General features: G+C 39.0%; 1 protein-coding gene across 2 annotated transcripts in view; it reads right to left on the reverse strand.

Moving 5' to 3' along the window:
* LOC146596304 (bifunctional methylenetetrahydrofolate dehydrogenase/cyclohydrolase 2, mitochondrial-like) overlaps positions 1-381 on the reverse strand; it is a 59043-nt gene extending 58662 nt beyond the window's left edge. For both annotated transcript variants that reach the window (XM_085304095.1, XM_085304096.1), the window contains exon 1: positions 227-381. In XM_085304095.1, the coding sequence (XP_085160221.1) occupies positions 227-351 (125 nt within the window). In that variant the 5' untranslated portion in view covers positions 352-381. The remainder of the gene's footprint in view (positions 1-226) is intronic.
* Positions 382-16489: the final 16108 nt, after the last annotated feature.

Genomic DNA, 16489 nt, shown 5'->3' on the forward strand with positions numbered 1-16489 from the left:
ACGGCCGCAGCGCGCGGTCACCTCACGCGCTCGCGGGCTTCCAGCGCGGCCGTTATACGGCCGCAGAGCGCGGTCGCCTCACGCGCTCGCGGGCTTCCAGCGCGGCCGTTAAACGGCCGCAGCGCGCGGGTGGGCTGCCTCGTGCATCTGGCCCGCCATTCCCGAGGATGCCGCCTGCCGCGCCGGGAGGAGGGAGGATGAAGGTGCTCTGAGCGGTGTCGCGTACCTCGCGGCGCTGCGTGGGGAGTTACTGGTGCTGTAGGCGGCTCCGGCCGCTGGGCGCGAGAAGGCTCTCCACCTCCTCAGCGGCACCAAACCAGGACGGAGCACAGAGAGGGCGACCGCGGCCATTTCGGTCCCACCGGGCGGAAGCASCGCCGCCACAGCTGAGCGGCGAAGGGAGGAGCCAAGGCAAGCAGCGAGCACGGTACGCGCTGAGGCGGGGCGGTGGGAGGGTCCTTGCCGGGCTCCGCAGTGGCCTTGGCGTTGCCGGTGTCTGGGAGTTGCTGGCGGTCCCCGTGATAGGGGAGGCGAGCTTCGGGGGCGCGGTGAATACACCTTCCAGCAGCATTCAAGCTGCGCGGCCAGGGAAGGCGAAGCTGTGGTTTTGTGTACTAGAAGGGCGAGCAGCACGGCTCTGTGCGCTCCCGGCCACGCTGCAGTGCTTTGCGGGATTGTGGCGGGAAATTCTGCAAATAACGTCCTTGGGCGGGAAGGCAGGCAAAGCTTTCGGGCCTTTCATCTCTTCATTTGCCTCCTTTGATCCATATGAACTTCAGTTCGCGCTAAAATGTGGCATGCGCAAATCTGATGCCTAGTGAGCGCTACAGACAGAGAAAAGCATCAGTGCGCTTTGTGATTCTCACCCACATCCTCTTATTTTCCCAGTAGATACGCCATTGTCTTAGTTGCGCCATTGTCTTCTCTCTCTCTCTCTCTCTCTCTCTTTTTTTTTTTTTTTTTTTTGCAAGTCACCGTTCAGGTAAGGAACATGGCTTAGAAGCTTCCATAGAAACTGTGCATGCTGTTTTTTAATAATTTTTCCTCCTAGAATCTTATTCTCATCCATTATTGTAGATACTACATATAGGGTCCCCTCTCTCTTGCCAATTCTTATTTTATAAGCAGTAACAACACGAAACTGCACACTCTCTGGCATGAGCTATTTTAATTTTAAAAAGACTTATTAAAAAGGATATTTATCCAAGATTCATTAACACAGCTACATACATTGTCTCTTCCCCTCTTGGTTATTTCTTACTAGTATCCTGTTTGAAGAAAACAGTGTGTGAGGACATAGGAAGTCCAATGAAAACTTATGGTCCTGAACAGATAAATCTTTAAGACAGAAAAAAGTTATATCTTTAATTTTTAATCTTTCTTATCCATTATCTCAAGAACTGAGGATTATGGATGCAAATTGGGTATTTAAGTTAATTTATAAAAGATCTGTCCATTTTTGGAATATTTTTCTTTTTATGGCTGGTATCAATGGCTCTATGAAAAGGAGACATTCGAGTATGGATAGATTAAACTTGTCATTAAATCCAGGTTATTTGTCTATTACACTAACTAGTCCTTTATTTACTCTTAATACTTAGCATCCAACTGGGACTATTTCTTTTCAGAAATAATAATTTAATAAAAGTTCCCTATATTTTATTATACTGATCTTAACTCACTACTATAAAGCTAATGCATATATATATATATATATATATACACACACACACACACACACACACACACATATATATAGAGCCTATATCTAATCTTCCATTTAAAGCAAAAAGTTATAATGGTTACAAAGCTAGGGAGGAAAATGAAAGAGCCTTCTTTATCTGTAGGCAGCTTGATACCATGGTGCCTGATCATGAGGATTTTATGAAGTGTTTTACTTTGCCTGGGAACATATCCTAAAGCTAAATGTTGACACTTTAAATGGCAATATTAAGTGTTCTGTTAATTCTTATTCTTATACTGATCTCTTTAGCAGATGAGATGGGAAAAGGAATAAAAGTAAACTTAAAAAAGTAGGTTACATGAAAGAGAAATATATCAGGAAAAGATGTTAAGACAGATTAAAAGAAAGAAAAGTTGAAAAGGGTCACAGAAAACAAGATAGAGAGATGAAATAGCAGCAGTCCTAAAAAATAAAATTATAGTGAAGAAATTTCCATCAAAAATTTGTCTAGGGTGAAACTTTTGCAAAGTTTTTCCTTTTTTTTTTTTTTTTTTTTGTTTTTTTTTTTTTTTTTTTTTTTTATAATTATGCTGGATGTACATTGATGACAAAACTTTGAATTGCTGTTGCTGGAATTTTCCACAAACTAAATGTCCACCAAATTCTTTTTTTTTTGGCAAATTACTACATCAGAATAAAACAGCTGTTTTGTAAATGTTTTTGATAAAATTTGATATACCAATTATGACTTGAGAACTGCTTTATTTTGAAAGTACATCAGTTGTGAATGGACAAATGCAGGCAAGCATATTCTTCCATTCAGTGAAGCTAAACTCAACAGAAAAGCATAGTTACCCATTTTATGCAAACCTACCTTTGCTATTAGTAGGACTCTAGCTATACATACTTCCTCACTACAGAGAAATAAAAATTGGTTGTTCCTTTTGTGTAGTATGAGGAAGAAACTTTTTTTTTTGTGCCAGTGTTTTAATTTTCTTCTAGCAACCCTCCATTTTATATGATTCTTGTTTGTTCAGACAGAGAACGAATTGAGACTATTTTTAACATACATTATTTTAATTACTTAAACTCATAAAGAGCTAAGGAAGCAAACTAAAGCAAGTGGGTTACATGACATTTACACACTGTTTATATACTGCTTAATAAGGAATATCTAAGTTTTTTTCAAGCAGGGATAATCAGGCCGTATTAAGAGTTACCAATATATTATCCTAAGGCAATGATTTTATCAAAATTATTTTCTCAATATGGAATAGAAATCAATACCAGGAATAAAATAAGTCATTCTGTATTGGAGGTCACTGTTTAGCACCTAGCTGTTTTCTGTATTTGCTGTATTCTTAAACGCATAGTAGGGAGGCACTGAATCTACAAAGCTTCCAATGTGTAGATACTAAACCCAGAGCAATGTCTGGAATTACTTTAGTGATAGATCATTTTTCCTAATTCAATTAAGGAGAAGATTAAGATCTGAGTTAACTGATTAGGTCTTAGGTCCCATTTGGGTCTGGAATCAAAATCTCAAAACTTTAAAAAGCCTATTTTAAATTAACTTTTACACCTATCAAATTGTACCATACTGGCCACCTCAGCTATGTCCTTAAGCTTGTCCTTGAAGTAATGTATGCATAAAAAGTGCTATTTCACACCACACTAATAAGCTGTCCTTTCTTACCATGTCTTAAAAATAATAATCTGGAAGTGCATCACTGCTGTAATAACAATAATGAACAGCTAGCAGGGCATAGCCTAGAAAAAGTGATCACTTTGCTATCGTTCCAGATCGACTGAATATATTATGTAGAAAATCTTATGAAACTACTACAATAATATGTATCAATATGTCTATTATCCACAAAAATGCACTTATGAAATTTGAGCAAGATATAAACCTGAAAATACGAGTCAATTTGGTTACATAACAGTTAAGGGAGAGTAAGGCATTGACTGTGGTGAACAAAGTGGGAAACTCTTAACACTTTCTTTTCAAATATAATTTCCTTTTTATATTTTTATGTAGGAATTGTAAGGGTGTAAAATTTTAAATACTACTTTGGGCATTAACAATTCCATCAACTTAAAATTATTTCTTAATTATTTTTTTCTGTGGAAGGGAAGTCAAACATGGCTGTTTGGTAAGAAGCCATATCACTGTTCTCTCATCTTGTGGAAACTTGTATTAGGAAAAGTTCCTTTACAAAAATTTTGTACTTAATTTGTGAGTAATTTCTTTTTTATATCCTGGAGGATAGCATCTTTTAAATTAGTTAAACTGCAGAATGTTAGGCATTTTTTGAATGGAAGCAGAAGTGGGAGTCAAAGCGATTGCTGGCATCAGGAAAGAGAGTAAAGGAAGAAAACATGTCATTGACTTATTTAAAAGATGCATATTTTGAAACTGGGACCAATATGACTTAGTCTCGGAGATCAAAACAGATGTAAATTTTACTCAAAATTACATGATAGACTGGAGACTAAGGCTTTATATTTTTCCAAAGACTATAATGGTGACATAGGTGTTCTTCAAAGAGTTCTCACGCTGAGATATTTTATTTTATTTTATTTTATTTTTTGCTTCAGGAATCCACTTTTGAGATGAATTCCCCAATCATCCCTAATACCATACTTCGGTTCATCTCACCGAGCAGCCTCAGTGTTTGCACTGCAGTTCTTTTAGATGATAATAAATTCAAATATTTAATACAGCTGCTGAAAGGAATTCAGTCCGTGACACCAAATTAGAATTAGTCTGAAGTTAATTTCTCTGAAACCTGTATAGTGTGGGCCTTGGGTCCTCAGTGCTCATGGATTCACTCCACACTCCTCTGGCACCTTTCTCCTTGCTGTTGTAGACATAGCCATGTGTTTTGGGCTGTTTTTTGCTCAATGAGGCCTTCTGACCTCCAGATTCAGACCCCTTTCAGTGTCAAACCGACAAAACTAGTGTACATACATACATACATACATAGCAGTTGTAGTGAGAACACCTGCAGAAGATATGTGGAGGAATCAGTGACTGGCAGAGTATATGGTAGCAGGCCCAGTGTGTGAAACTATACACTGATCAAATTCCCTTCAGGGCCAGGCATGCACATTCTCTTTTGTCAGCAACATGTAGCTGCTACTGAGGCAGTAGCTGCTCAAGTTTGGCACAGCTGAGATAAGAAAATAGTTCTAGTAGATGTAAGGGGCCTTAGGAACAATGAGTCAAGTCCTACCTGGGTGACCGACCTATGCCTCCAGCAGCTTCCTGTTGGTGACCTCTCCTAATGCTTCCCGGGGCTTTCTGTGTAAGTCCTTTATTAAACCTGTCCTGTTTAACCCCTTATGAACCTTGAGTGTCTCTCTCCGCCAGTATCCAACCCTCTCTTGCCTGCCTTGTGGTCACAGTAGTTCACTTCAGATTTTCCCTTTATGCCCATTAAACAGTAGAGTCAATATTTATTCTGAAATAAACGAGTTGACTAGGGATGGATGAAATGGGTGGAACTTTCAGATGTTGAGTAAAGAACATCCTGACTCTAAAACCGAGTCCCTAAAGCTTTTTCATGCTTCAAAAGCAGCTGCACGATTTCTTCTCTCAGGTAGAAGATGAAACAAAATCCTAAGGTTTGACTGCAGAAGGTTGTAAGGGTTGAAATCATGATGGAAGGGCTGGGCTTATGAGCACAGCTGTGGACCACATGGCAAAGACTGAGGGAATACGTCTTCAGCCTGAATCTGAGACAACTGTAGCGTTTGTATCTCAAAAGAGAAAACCTTGTGATATGCATGTTGATATGTAGTTACCCTCACTGGCCAGTTAGGCATTACAGTAACCAAGGACCACAGATCAAAGCTGTGCTTACAGGGAGATCATGTTGCTCAAGAGTGTTCATCATCTTAAAGTACCTTAAGATTTAGTGATGTTACCAAATCTCTGGTAAAAGACCACCAATGAGTGATCTTGATGTCCAAAATCCTTTCCCCTCTCCACTGTCCTTTGTGACTGCTCTCTCTGGTTCTTGTTTCCTTCTTGTATCCTCTGTACCATTTTGTTCTTTTCCGTTTGTGTTTTAACAGTTGCTAACAGAATGGAAGAAATGTGAGGAGAGAGATGGGAAGAAGAGAGAGACAACGAATGCATGCACAGAGCTGAACACATATTAATGAAGAACTCTTCAGGAAATGTTTTGTGCTGCTTTCTTTTGAGAAGTGCTGATTTGCAAGAGATCTGGAAAGAAGGCAGTACAGAACATTTCATAAAGCCTGAAGAGTTCTTCATTAATACTTGCTCAGCTCTGTATGTGTGTGTGTGTTATTAGGTAGCATGACGGTAATTTACCGTCTTAAAGTGTCCTGCACCACATCACCATCGGTAATCCAGACTGTGCCTTTATATTGTGTTTATAAAGTTCAGACTTTACTGTATTAAGATAATTATGAATGCAAGTGTGTCTTCCCTTGTTTTCAATGTCATGTAAACTAGCCACCAGGCGGCAGTAATCCCATACGGTAATCCCATATATTATTCCTGCTTTACACTATTACTTTGTGATCTGATGTCATTATAAATGCAGCATTTTGGAAGTTGAAGTTTGGTTTGAATGTCTGAACATTACTGATGGCCTTGACTACAGCTGTAACATAAGATCAGAGCCTATACACGTATTGAACACACATTGTTCTGCAGGAAATGGAAGAGAAGTTAGATTCAAGACTGAAGTTTGTATTTAGGATCTTGAACAAAAGCATACACGTCAAAACATAGGCAATCCTTTAAAACGTCTTCCTTTGCTTTCCATGTAACTATTAGGAGTCATGAGACTACCAGTCAATACCACAGGAATCACAAAAGCCCTGGCCAAAATATACTGTTTTATGGCATGAACTGAAAAAATGAATATGTAATTGAGTCTATTATATAATCAGATTTTTTTTTAGCTTAGTTATTTTGGCCTAACTTTTTTACAGATTTGAAGGCAGTAACCGCTTAATGCTCTCAGATGGCTAAAGTTTATACATGGATGCAGTTGTGAGTAATAACTAGTAATAACCATGTATTACAAATTATGTCTGGTAGAGATCCTTCCATGGATCTTATGTAACAGATTATTCTCAAAAAAAGGCACAGAAATTTTGTTTTTCTAATACCATACATCAGGAAAACATAAGAACAGCATTTTGTCTTGCTCTTACTCTGTTATGTGGTTATAACTAGCACTACTGCTGAAAAAAACAGATACCGTTATGAGTTTAAAACAATGTAAATCCACATTGAGGTCACCAACCAACTCATAGTAGTTATCTTCATTCTTGTGACTTGGCGAAACATTATTATTATTATTATTATTATTATTATTATTATTATTATTATTATTATAGATCTACTCACTGAATGACTAAAACTTCTAGCAAAAAAACCTCATTTGTACATAATCTCAGAAAGTAATTTACCTCCAATTCATTTGCAAAACTAAAAGTAAGGAAATTACAAGGTCAGGTCACAATTTGCAACATGGCATTCATGTTAAAAATTCAAATAAGATTTTAGTATAGTTAAAGGTATCCATATTAGACTCTTGTCTCCAAGCTCTTGAAAACATCTATTGTTCAAAACCTTCCTGAAAAATGTATAGATGCTGTCATCTGCATATTACAGCTACTTATCTTTATACATCTTTACAATTTCATCATCCTTTGTTTTGGAGGACTTACAGATTTAGCAGCAGTGATATGCCAGTGGTGCAAAGTTCCCATCAGTTTTATCTGCTTTTTTACAACCTAAAATTTCTGTCTGATACAGAGTTAAATTTTCCATCACTTACTGTTGGTTCTGTTTTTCTTTCAGGCAAAGAGAGATGATCCCTTCCAACACTTTGTTTCTGGGGACTGAAGGAATATTTTGTTCTGAGTGAGCTGTGGAAAGCTGGCATTTATGGCTGAGGTGAGTGACTGATTGAACGTGATGAGCAGGGCTGCAAAGTGCTGAAAACAGACTGGGGAAAAGCTACAAATTTTTTGCTGAGCTTGGTTTGGAGAGAAACAGTAGTAGTTTTGGGTTAGCTTGATGAGTTAGCTTCTGAGTGCTGTTTTTTTTTGAAAAATAGCTTTATGTGCAGACCAGTGAATTGGTATCCATGGAGTAAGACACTTGGGTGTGTCACTGTTGGAGGACCCTGGTGCAGGCAGCTGGCTGTGAACAGCAGGAGAACTACAGAAAAAAGCACTCATATGGATCTAAGGAAAAGTATAGTTGATCTTGGGTCTTGTCTCTTGTAGAGAAGGGCATGGGAGAAAACTTATGCTCGGAAATGCTCAGAACATTCCGGTTTGTTTCAAGTGTTTAGAGTCATCTTTATGGTAATAAAAATGTATTTAATACCCTTAGAATGGAAGCAATGTTCCTGGAAAGCAGAAAACACAGATCAAAATCAAAGTGTATGTTAAAGACAGGAGAATCTGATACGTTACATGATCTTAGTTGGAAAAGGAATGAATAGGCTTTTTTAAATCAATTATTTATTCAGTGTATTTCTCAGCATCTGCATCTATTTGCTTTCCCTGGAGATTTTTAAAACTTTGTTGATGTAATTGTATTTTCCTTGCTCTGTAAGCTGGAGACCTTACTACTTTAATTTGGATGTAATTATAGAGCTGATTTAAAGATATTATTTAATGAAGAAGACAGGATTAGCAAGGTTGTTGGAATAAAAATAATTGGTAATGGGTATATTGTAGTTATTGTCAGGAAAATGCAGAAACAGTGCTACTCTGGAAATTGTCAGGAAACTAGCCCTTTATTGAAAGATCATTAATACAGTAAAAGTTATGAAAAAATGTATGCAAGACATCCTGGCAATAGAATACGGAGATAACAACAGTCCATGGAAAGGGAGCATCAACTGCAGGTACTACGTACAGCAGCTTATCTGAGATTGCATACTTAAGGTAGGTATCAAAAGTGGAGATGTGCTGCTAGCAGGTAAGAGGGTATGAAGGAAACTGTGGGTTGAGGGGAAAAGTCAAATTTATGTTGACATGCAAAGTCAGGAATGATAAAGTCAGATTGTTCTTAGTATAATTCTCTTAAGTAAGTGGATGAGCTTTGCTTATGATGCCAGTTGTTTTGTAGAGCAAACTTTCATGTTAYTTCTCTTCTGTGCAAAGCCTTTCTGCTCAGAGTGTAAGAACCTGTCTTTTATTTGGCCTGACTTTGTAAACTGCTTGAACTACAAGGCCTTCCCTGGGAATGTGCTCTGCTACTTTATTCAAATAATACTGGCAAGTATTATTACAGCTGAATATATATGAATATTATATATATATATAATATATATAATATATAATACAGCTGAAGACCTTATTATAACTGTTGCTAGCTTGGCAAGTTAGGTTCTGATTGCTGTCCACTTTGGGAGATACCTTCCATGTGGAAGAGGATTGGTGAATTGGTATCCATTGAACAAAACACTTAGCTGTGTCATTGCTGGAGCGGATGTTCCTCTATTTTGAACGCTAAGTGAAGTATTCTTTTCAAGAAATTTTCCTCTTTCCCCGTAGGTAATTGCAGTCAACTGACACATTACTCAGGTCGTAACCATCTTTTAGTACTCTTGTGAGTTAGCAATTCTAACTTCTTAGTGAAGTACTCTGTTTCTATGGTCTGCAGGTATGGAGAACAAACCAATTTCTTGGCCATTCCACTAAATATCTTAAATATTTTCAGTTAATTAGGTTCATTACAATGCTGCACAAATACTGTCAGATTTTGGGAAACTATTACACTCATCCCTTAAAGCTGAAACTTTAGATGGAAGCTCTCCTTTCAGCTCCACATTACAGGTTAAAAGAAATAGCTGCAAGAGTTAAATCAATTTTTAAGTTGCAACAACAGACTTGATATGACTGTGTAAGTTTGACTATCTTCAGGCATTTATCTGAAGCTCTTAGCCTACTGTCAGGTTTAAATGTCTTCATATTTAGTATTTTGGAAATTTCAAAGAACTGATATCCTGAAGTCTTATTTCCAGTGATGAATTCTAAAACATCATAGACTTTTGATGTTTCTTGTTTTATTAGCATTTATTGTTGGGCAATAAATATACTCCCACACTGAAAATTGAGGGGGAAGCAAAAATCCGGAGTTGCACAACAAGATATTTCCATTGCTGTTTTAGTAAATTAGTTTGTGTGTGAGGAAAAATATATGACATAGAACAGGAGGGAAGAATTATAACAGTCTTCACTGACCCACAGTTTTCAAAAATGGCGTATAAAATATGCATCTATTCCAAGAGGCAAATTTCCTCTTTTAGCTCTTGAGAAGAACTGATTAGTTGCCAGTTTTTAGCCCCAGTCTTTGGTGTTCACCAGGCAGTATGAAAATTCTGCCTTGGACGCTTGAGGTTTTGCAAATTTCTGCTGCTCCGGTCAATTTAAGCCAGACATAGCTCTCTCTGGAATCTATGCTATTCCCAAGAACAACATGTTGCAATAGGAAATTGTAGTGATGGTGGTTTCTGATAGACTCCATCCTCTAGAGGAAAACTTACTACATGTGCAGATGCACTGTAGTTCATTCACTGCTGACCAGAGCAGGAAGGACTTTCTAAAAGGTGTGGAGAGGGAGCACTAATTTCAGGTCACCTGTGAATGACAGGAAGGAAAGGGTGTGGGGGAAGGGGAAGAACACGTTTCATGCATTTGGCAGTTCCCGAGTGCCAGTGAAGGAGAGAATTTTTTGTATACCTTGGTTTGCTCTCACCTGGTTTATCAAAATGGAGAGTGCTTTGTTTTTGCATTGCAATAAGATACCATCTGTCCATCTGCCAGTTTTCTACAAGAGAGAGAGAAAAGGTTAGGGATAAATGCAACTTCTCCTAATTGTGGTAGACAACTGAGCTATCTACATACAGTTTTCATAAGAATGGCCATTTTGGATGAGATCTACCTAGCCCAGCTTCTTATTCCTGACAGTGGCCAAAACCTTAATTATAGGATGGAATACATGAAGACACATGTAGCAAGAGTTTTCCAGAATTGCCTCTGTACTTCCAACAATTCATTTCTCAGGGACTTTCTGAGCAAGGCAGCAGTTTTTGGACTTTTTGCCATACATCTRCATATTATCCATAGGAGACTCTTGTAAACATCTAATATTTACGACATGCTTTGCTATCACTTAGTAACATGTAATGTGATTAACGAGCTGCTTTCAGTTTCTGTACTGTTTGCTGCAGTCAAGCAGATGATTGTATCTGTGTACTCCTGAATTATTAATATGCAAAAGAGTAAATGTGGGCCACTTCTTATAGTGGCCTTTCAGTACAAATATCTATATGTAACATTGCTTTAAATAGGATACACTTCCTTCTCCAGTCTCTTATTAATGTTGCAATGCTCTCCCAGAATAGATTGATTTGTCACTGTAACCTAAATAGAACAGAATGCTGGATTTCAGGCCTTCCTGCCCCACACAATAAACCAAAGGGCCATTCATCCCTCTGGCATGCCCTGTGAAGTCCCTATCATAGTAAAACCAGATGGTAAAAAGTTCTTTATTGTACCCCGAATATCTTCAAGTGAACCACCCAAGGGTAGTTGTGAAAGCAAGCCAAAATGAGAAATAAATAAATTTCAGGATACATAAAGACTGGAAACATGTATTTGATTTCATAATTACCTCTGTATTCTTGTATTTGTCATAACAACCTAGGTACCATACATGAACACAGCAGGATTCAAAGAATGTAGTAACCCAACAAATGGTTTACTCATTCTGGATAAAAATACAGGAAGATTTACAACCTAATATTCTAGTCCCTTTCTGTCACCGGATCAGATCTGGATTATGCTTTATGTTTTACAAAGTGGTATAAACCTTGATAAAGGGTCCTTCACAGTGCAGACCTGTGAGGGTTCACACAGCCTCCTCTCTCTTTTTGTCTTTGTGGTACTGTCAGGGGAGCTACGCATGTGTCATTCCAGAGTGGTCCTGAAATGAGTTTTGTTCACAGAATACCCACAGACCTGTTAATGTTTTGTCTGCCATCCTATGCAGCAAAGCAAGCTGAATCAATGACCTGGACGAGGGGACAGAGTGCCTCCTCAGCAAGTTTGCTGATGATACCAAGCTGGGAGGAGTGGCTGAKACACCMRAGGGCTGTGCTGCCATTCAGAGAGACCTGGACAGGCTGGAGAGCTGGGCAGAGAGGAACCTCGTAAGGTTCAACAAGGGCAAGTGCAGAGTCCTGCAGGGACTCTGGGAAAAATAACCCTAGGCACCAGTACAAGGAGGGGGCTGACCTTGTGGAGAGCAGCTCTGCAGAGAAGGACCTGGGAGTGCTGGTGGACGACAAGTTGACCATGAGCCAGCAATGTGCCCTTGTGGCCAAGAAAGTCAATGGTATGCTGGGGTGCATTAGAAAGAGTGTTGCCAGCAGGTGGAGGGAGGTGATCCTGCCCCTCTCCTCAGCCCTGGGGAGGCCTCATCTCGAGTCCTGTGTCCAGTTCCAGGCATGGAGTTACTGGAGAGAGTCCAGTATAGGGCCACGAGGATGATCAGAGGGCTGGAGCACCTGCCCTGTGAGGAACGGCTGTGAGAGCTGGGCATCTTCAGCCTGGGGAAGAGAAGACTTGAGGAGGGATCTAATCAATGTGTATAAGCACCTGAAGGGAGAGTGTCAAGGGGACGGGGACAAACTCTCTTCGGTTGTCCCGTGTGACAGGACAAGAGGCAATGGGCAGAAACTGAAGCACAGGAAGTTCAGCCTGAATGTGAGGGGGAATTTCTTCCCTGTGAGAGCGACGGAGCACTGGGACAGGTTGCCCAGAGAGATGGTGGAATCTCCTTCTCTGGAGATCTTCAAGGCCCGCCTGGACGCAACCCTGTCTACCATGCTGTAGGTGACCCTGCTGAGCGGGGAGGTTGGACTAGATGATCTCCAGCAGTCCCTTCCAACCTTACCGATTCTGTGATTCTATGATTCTATGAATTCTTGCAAGATACTTAATTAAATTACAACTCAAACAGATAATTTACTAGCACACTAGCTTTGTGACTCACAGGCAGAATAGATTGTGCCAGATCAGTCATCATTCTAATGAAAAGGAATGCCAAGTGGTGAATTCTGGGGAAATTTATTTCCTAGCTAGTAGAAGTCTTTGGGCCTTTTGGCCTCCAGTGTATAATATCAGTCTAAGCTCGTTGTAATTAGGTTGGAAAGCACAGTCTGATGATACTTGTGATTAGGAGATTTTAGAATGTTAATTAGCATTTTAACTTGAAAAAAACATCTGTAACATCTTCCTAGGAAAATAGTATGCCTGGAATGAACTCAGATAGCTACTGATATCCTTTCTTGGAGAACTTTAAAAGATCTAGAGATACTTCTTCCCTGGTTGCCTATAAGACCTGTTCCAGTTATATAAAAGCATGTATAAGAACAATTATAAAACAGGACAGTTTATTTTAAATGGTTTGTATGAGATAATTTTGTCTGTACATTGATGTGTGATTGAAGGTCAGTATGCCTTCATGACTTTACAGAACCACATCCACAACTATTTAGGTGACAATGTCTTACAACCTTTCCTTTTTATGCAGAGAAGGCCAAAGGTTTGGGGCAGTGATATAACTGTGTCTGGCACTTTGATACACTGTATCTATGAGATGATCTAAAGCCAAAGTGATACCTACTTTTTGCATTAAGAACTTCAAAATGAGCAAGGAATGCACTGGATTCTCCATTCCCTGCTGTGTTCTTCACAAATACTTGCTTGACCACAGGCACATGACAGGTTCTCTGAAGTTGCACTGGTCAGGTGCAGTAATGAGGCCTGTTTTATTTTACCCCATTTCTACTTAATCTAGAGTGAGTGCAGTCAGCATAAGCACTGTATCTGCTGAGTATTTTGTACAAGCAACAGTCCACTTTGTAACAGACAAATAGAACAGAATAGGAAATCGAGCCTATTAACTACCTAAAAAAAGTCATCTGGTCAATTTTCTATGCAATAATTTTCAAATATTCATATACTGAAGAAAGGGCTTCCTGCTTTGGACTGATAAAGTGTTTTCATCTAGTGCAGATTCTGTGACAGGAATAGCCCTGAGCAGCTCTATGTCCTGTAAGCCCTGTATGTCTTCTCATGCAGAGGTCAGTCAGATGTGTTTCCACTGTACTGATGTAAACCTGAGTTTGAAAGAAATGAGAAGTAGATCTTGTGGCTCTTCAGGATGAGGAACTTTATGTAATACTTTTCCAGTCCTGTTTTTATCTCTGAAGTAGATTCAAAATGCAGAGAATCTGTTTAATTTTAAAAGTGGCTGACACTGCAGCCAAAATTTAACATAAGATTCCCCAATGTTAGCTCTCAAGTGATTCTTATGACTTTGGAAAGCACTGGTGCATGCTCAGCTCTTTGGAAAACGTCAGTGTTATTTATAGATCCAATTTTTTACTATTCGACTGTACCTCTGTTCTCTGCTCAGTGTTCTGTAGAGGCAAATGGAGCAGAGAGGGTAATAAGTCTGTGGCTCTGAATATATGCTAGCATGGTTTTAATTTAAATAGCTATTTCCTAATCAATGGCAGCTAGTAACATGACAGTATTATTATTAGAGAATAGAGTCATTTAATAGATAGAAAACTGATGCTGAAATATGTGATCTGTGCTGTGCTATTGACTTAACTATTGCCTGTATTTGATGAAAGATTTGTGAGGTGACGCACAGAACTCATTTCAGGATACTTTGTCACTGCTAGAAACATTTGAAGTATGAATGTCAAGGGTAAAGATGGTTGTCAAGGCAAGATAGGAGCATAGTTCGTGTTAGCAAGTTCCATTTTCTGAGTTTGAGTCTCTGTGTGAAGTGGAAAACAGAATTTTGTATTTATATATTTTTTAATTAAAAGTGACAATAATTTGACTGTAACTGGTGTAAATAGTTATGTGAATCTTTTATTTTGCTCTGTGTGGTTAATGGTGGGAGTTGGCAGGAATGACCCATTGAACATAGCAAGAATCCTGCTGTTTGAGGAATCGGCTCTGGAGACATGCTGAATTCCTTAAAGACAATTCTTACCACACAGGGAAACTGTTAAGTGGTGCCACTTGTAGCCTCAAATATAAAGTGCTAGGATTTTCAGAGTTGAGCACCAGAAATTATTTGTTGGGGCAAATTACTGAAATTTAGTGAAATTCATTTGCATAAATGTTAATAAGTTTGAATAAAAGGTTAATGAACAGGCACATTTACTTGGATGGGTATTCTCTCAATTAATTAAAAAAATATTATGTGTGGAGAGAATTATTTGCAACATAAGCCATTTATTTTAAATCCCTCCTGAGAATTAATAATAGCATTCTGAAATTACAGGCCTAATTTACACAATCTGACCACAGTGGATATTCCCCCCCAAAACACAGGTGTCAGCTACCTAAATAATGCTCAGCTCCAGCYGTCTTTGTTATAAATGGGTGCACTTTTCTTAATATTCTGAAAATTAAGCTCTTATTATTCATGAATTTGACCCCAAATACCTGAATTCTCTGTTCAGTACATATGCATGATACAGTTTTAAACCATTAACATTCAACAGCAACTTGGGCTTATCTTGAAGAACTACTCTACAGGCTAGTTAGATAACAATTCTAGTTTCATGTCAGATGGAAGAAAAACTAATCTCATATCACTCTGATTAAGCTAATTTAGAATGTCAATAATAGATGATGTTGATGGCTGTCCCCAAAACTCAAAAAGATGTCTCCAGCCCTGTTCTTTACTGAAAGGTTTAGCTGGCGTTTCCGTATTAGCTAAGGGCATGACAGCATTGCAGTGCCTAGTCTATCATCTGTTGTATCTCAGCCCTCCTACCTGTGGTCACAGCAGAGCCCTTGCACTGCTTTAGACCAGTAACGGTCATCCTCTTCTGGATTTCAAGGAGAAGCTGCAGATGTTACTATCCAACTGCCCTGCCAGCAGAACACATGGTAGCTCTTCTAGCCTGTGTCACGTTACACTAGCTGAGTTATTTGAAATCACTGTCTTTGGCATTGCCAGCTTCTGGTAGTGACACAGTTGTGGATAATGTCTGTACTATGATAGCTACTTGCAAAATGCTTTTAACTTATGGCTTTACCTCTTGAGAAGGTGAGTGCTGACCCAGCCTCACCCTAAGGCAGCTCTAGTAGCCTTACTATAGGGGCATGCACCCTTCACATACAGACGGGTTTTTAAATTGAGGGCTTCCAGTAGATGAGGGAGGTGTTCTGGCAGAAACAAATGTTCCTTGCAGCATGTGCAGTTCACTGCATTTCAGTTCACTGCAGTTCACTGTAATTTCTGGCTTTCCAGGGTAGTCTTCCCAGTGGGATGCTGACAGTGCAGTGTTCGTGCTGTCACACTGAGAAAGCTAAGCTGTTGAGCCCTTTCACCAAATATGCAACTTACTTACACAAACAACTTAGGGTTCCTTGTCTTAAATCAATTCCCTGTGTTAAAAAAAATATTTTGGGCAAAATAATGCTTTTTTAAAATTTGCATTCACATTACAGTTTGAATAGCATAGTTTTATCAGGGTGAATTTATTCCGTGTTCAGAGATGGCTAAACATTTGTTTAGCATTGAATATAAATAAAACATAAGGTTAGCTGATGTGGAAAAAAAAAGTCTTTTTCCTTTCTTTACACTGTTAAAACTTTAGGTTTTTTTTTACTCCAACCTTTAATATATGTTTTAAAAGCATTGAGGAAACCATTCAGAATTGTGGCTGCTTCTGGTCCTGAACATGAAGCAGA

Source organism: Rhea americana, unplaced genomic scaffold, assembly GCF_003343005.1.
Source record: "Rhea americana isolate MKP2758 unplaced genomic scaffold, rheAme1 scaffold_203, whole genome shotgun sequence".
In the NCBI taxonomy this organism is placed as follows: domain Eukaryota; kingdom Metazoa; phylum Chordata; class Aves; order Rheiformes; family Rheidae; genus Rhea; species Rhea americana.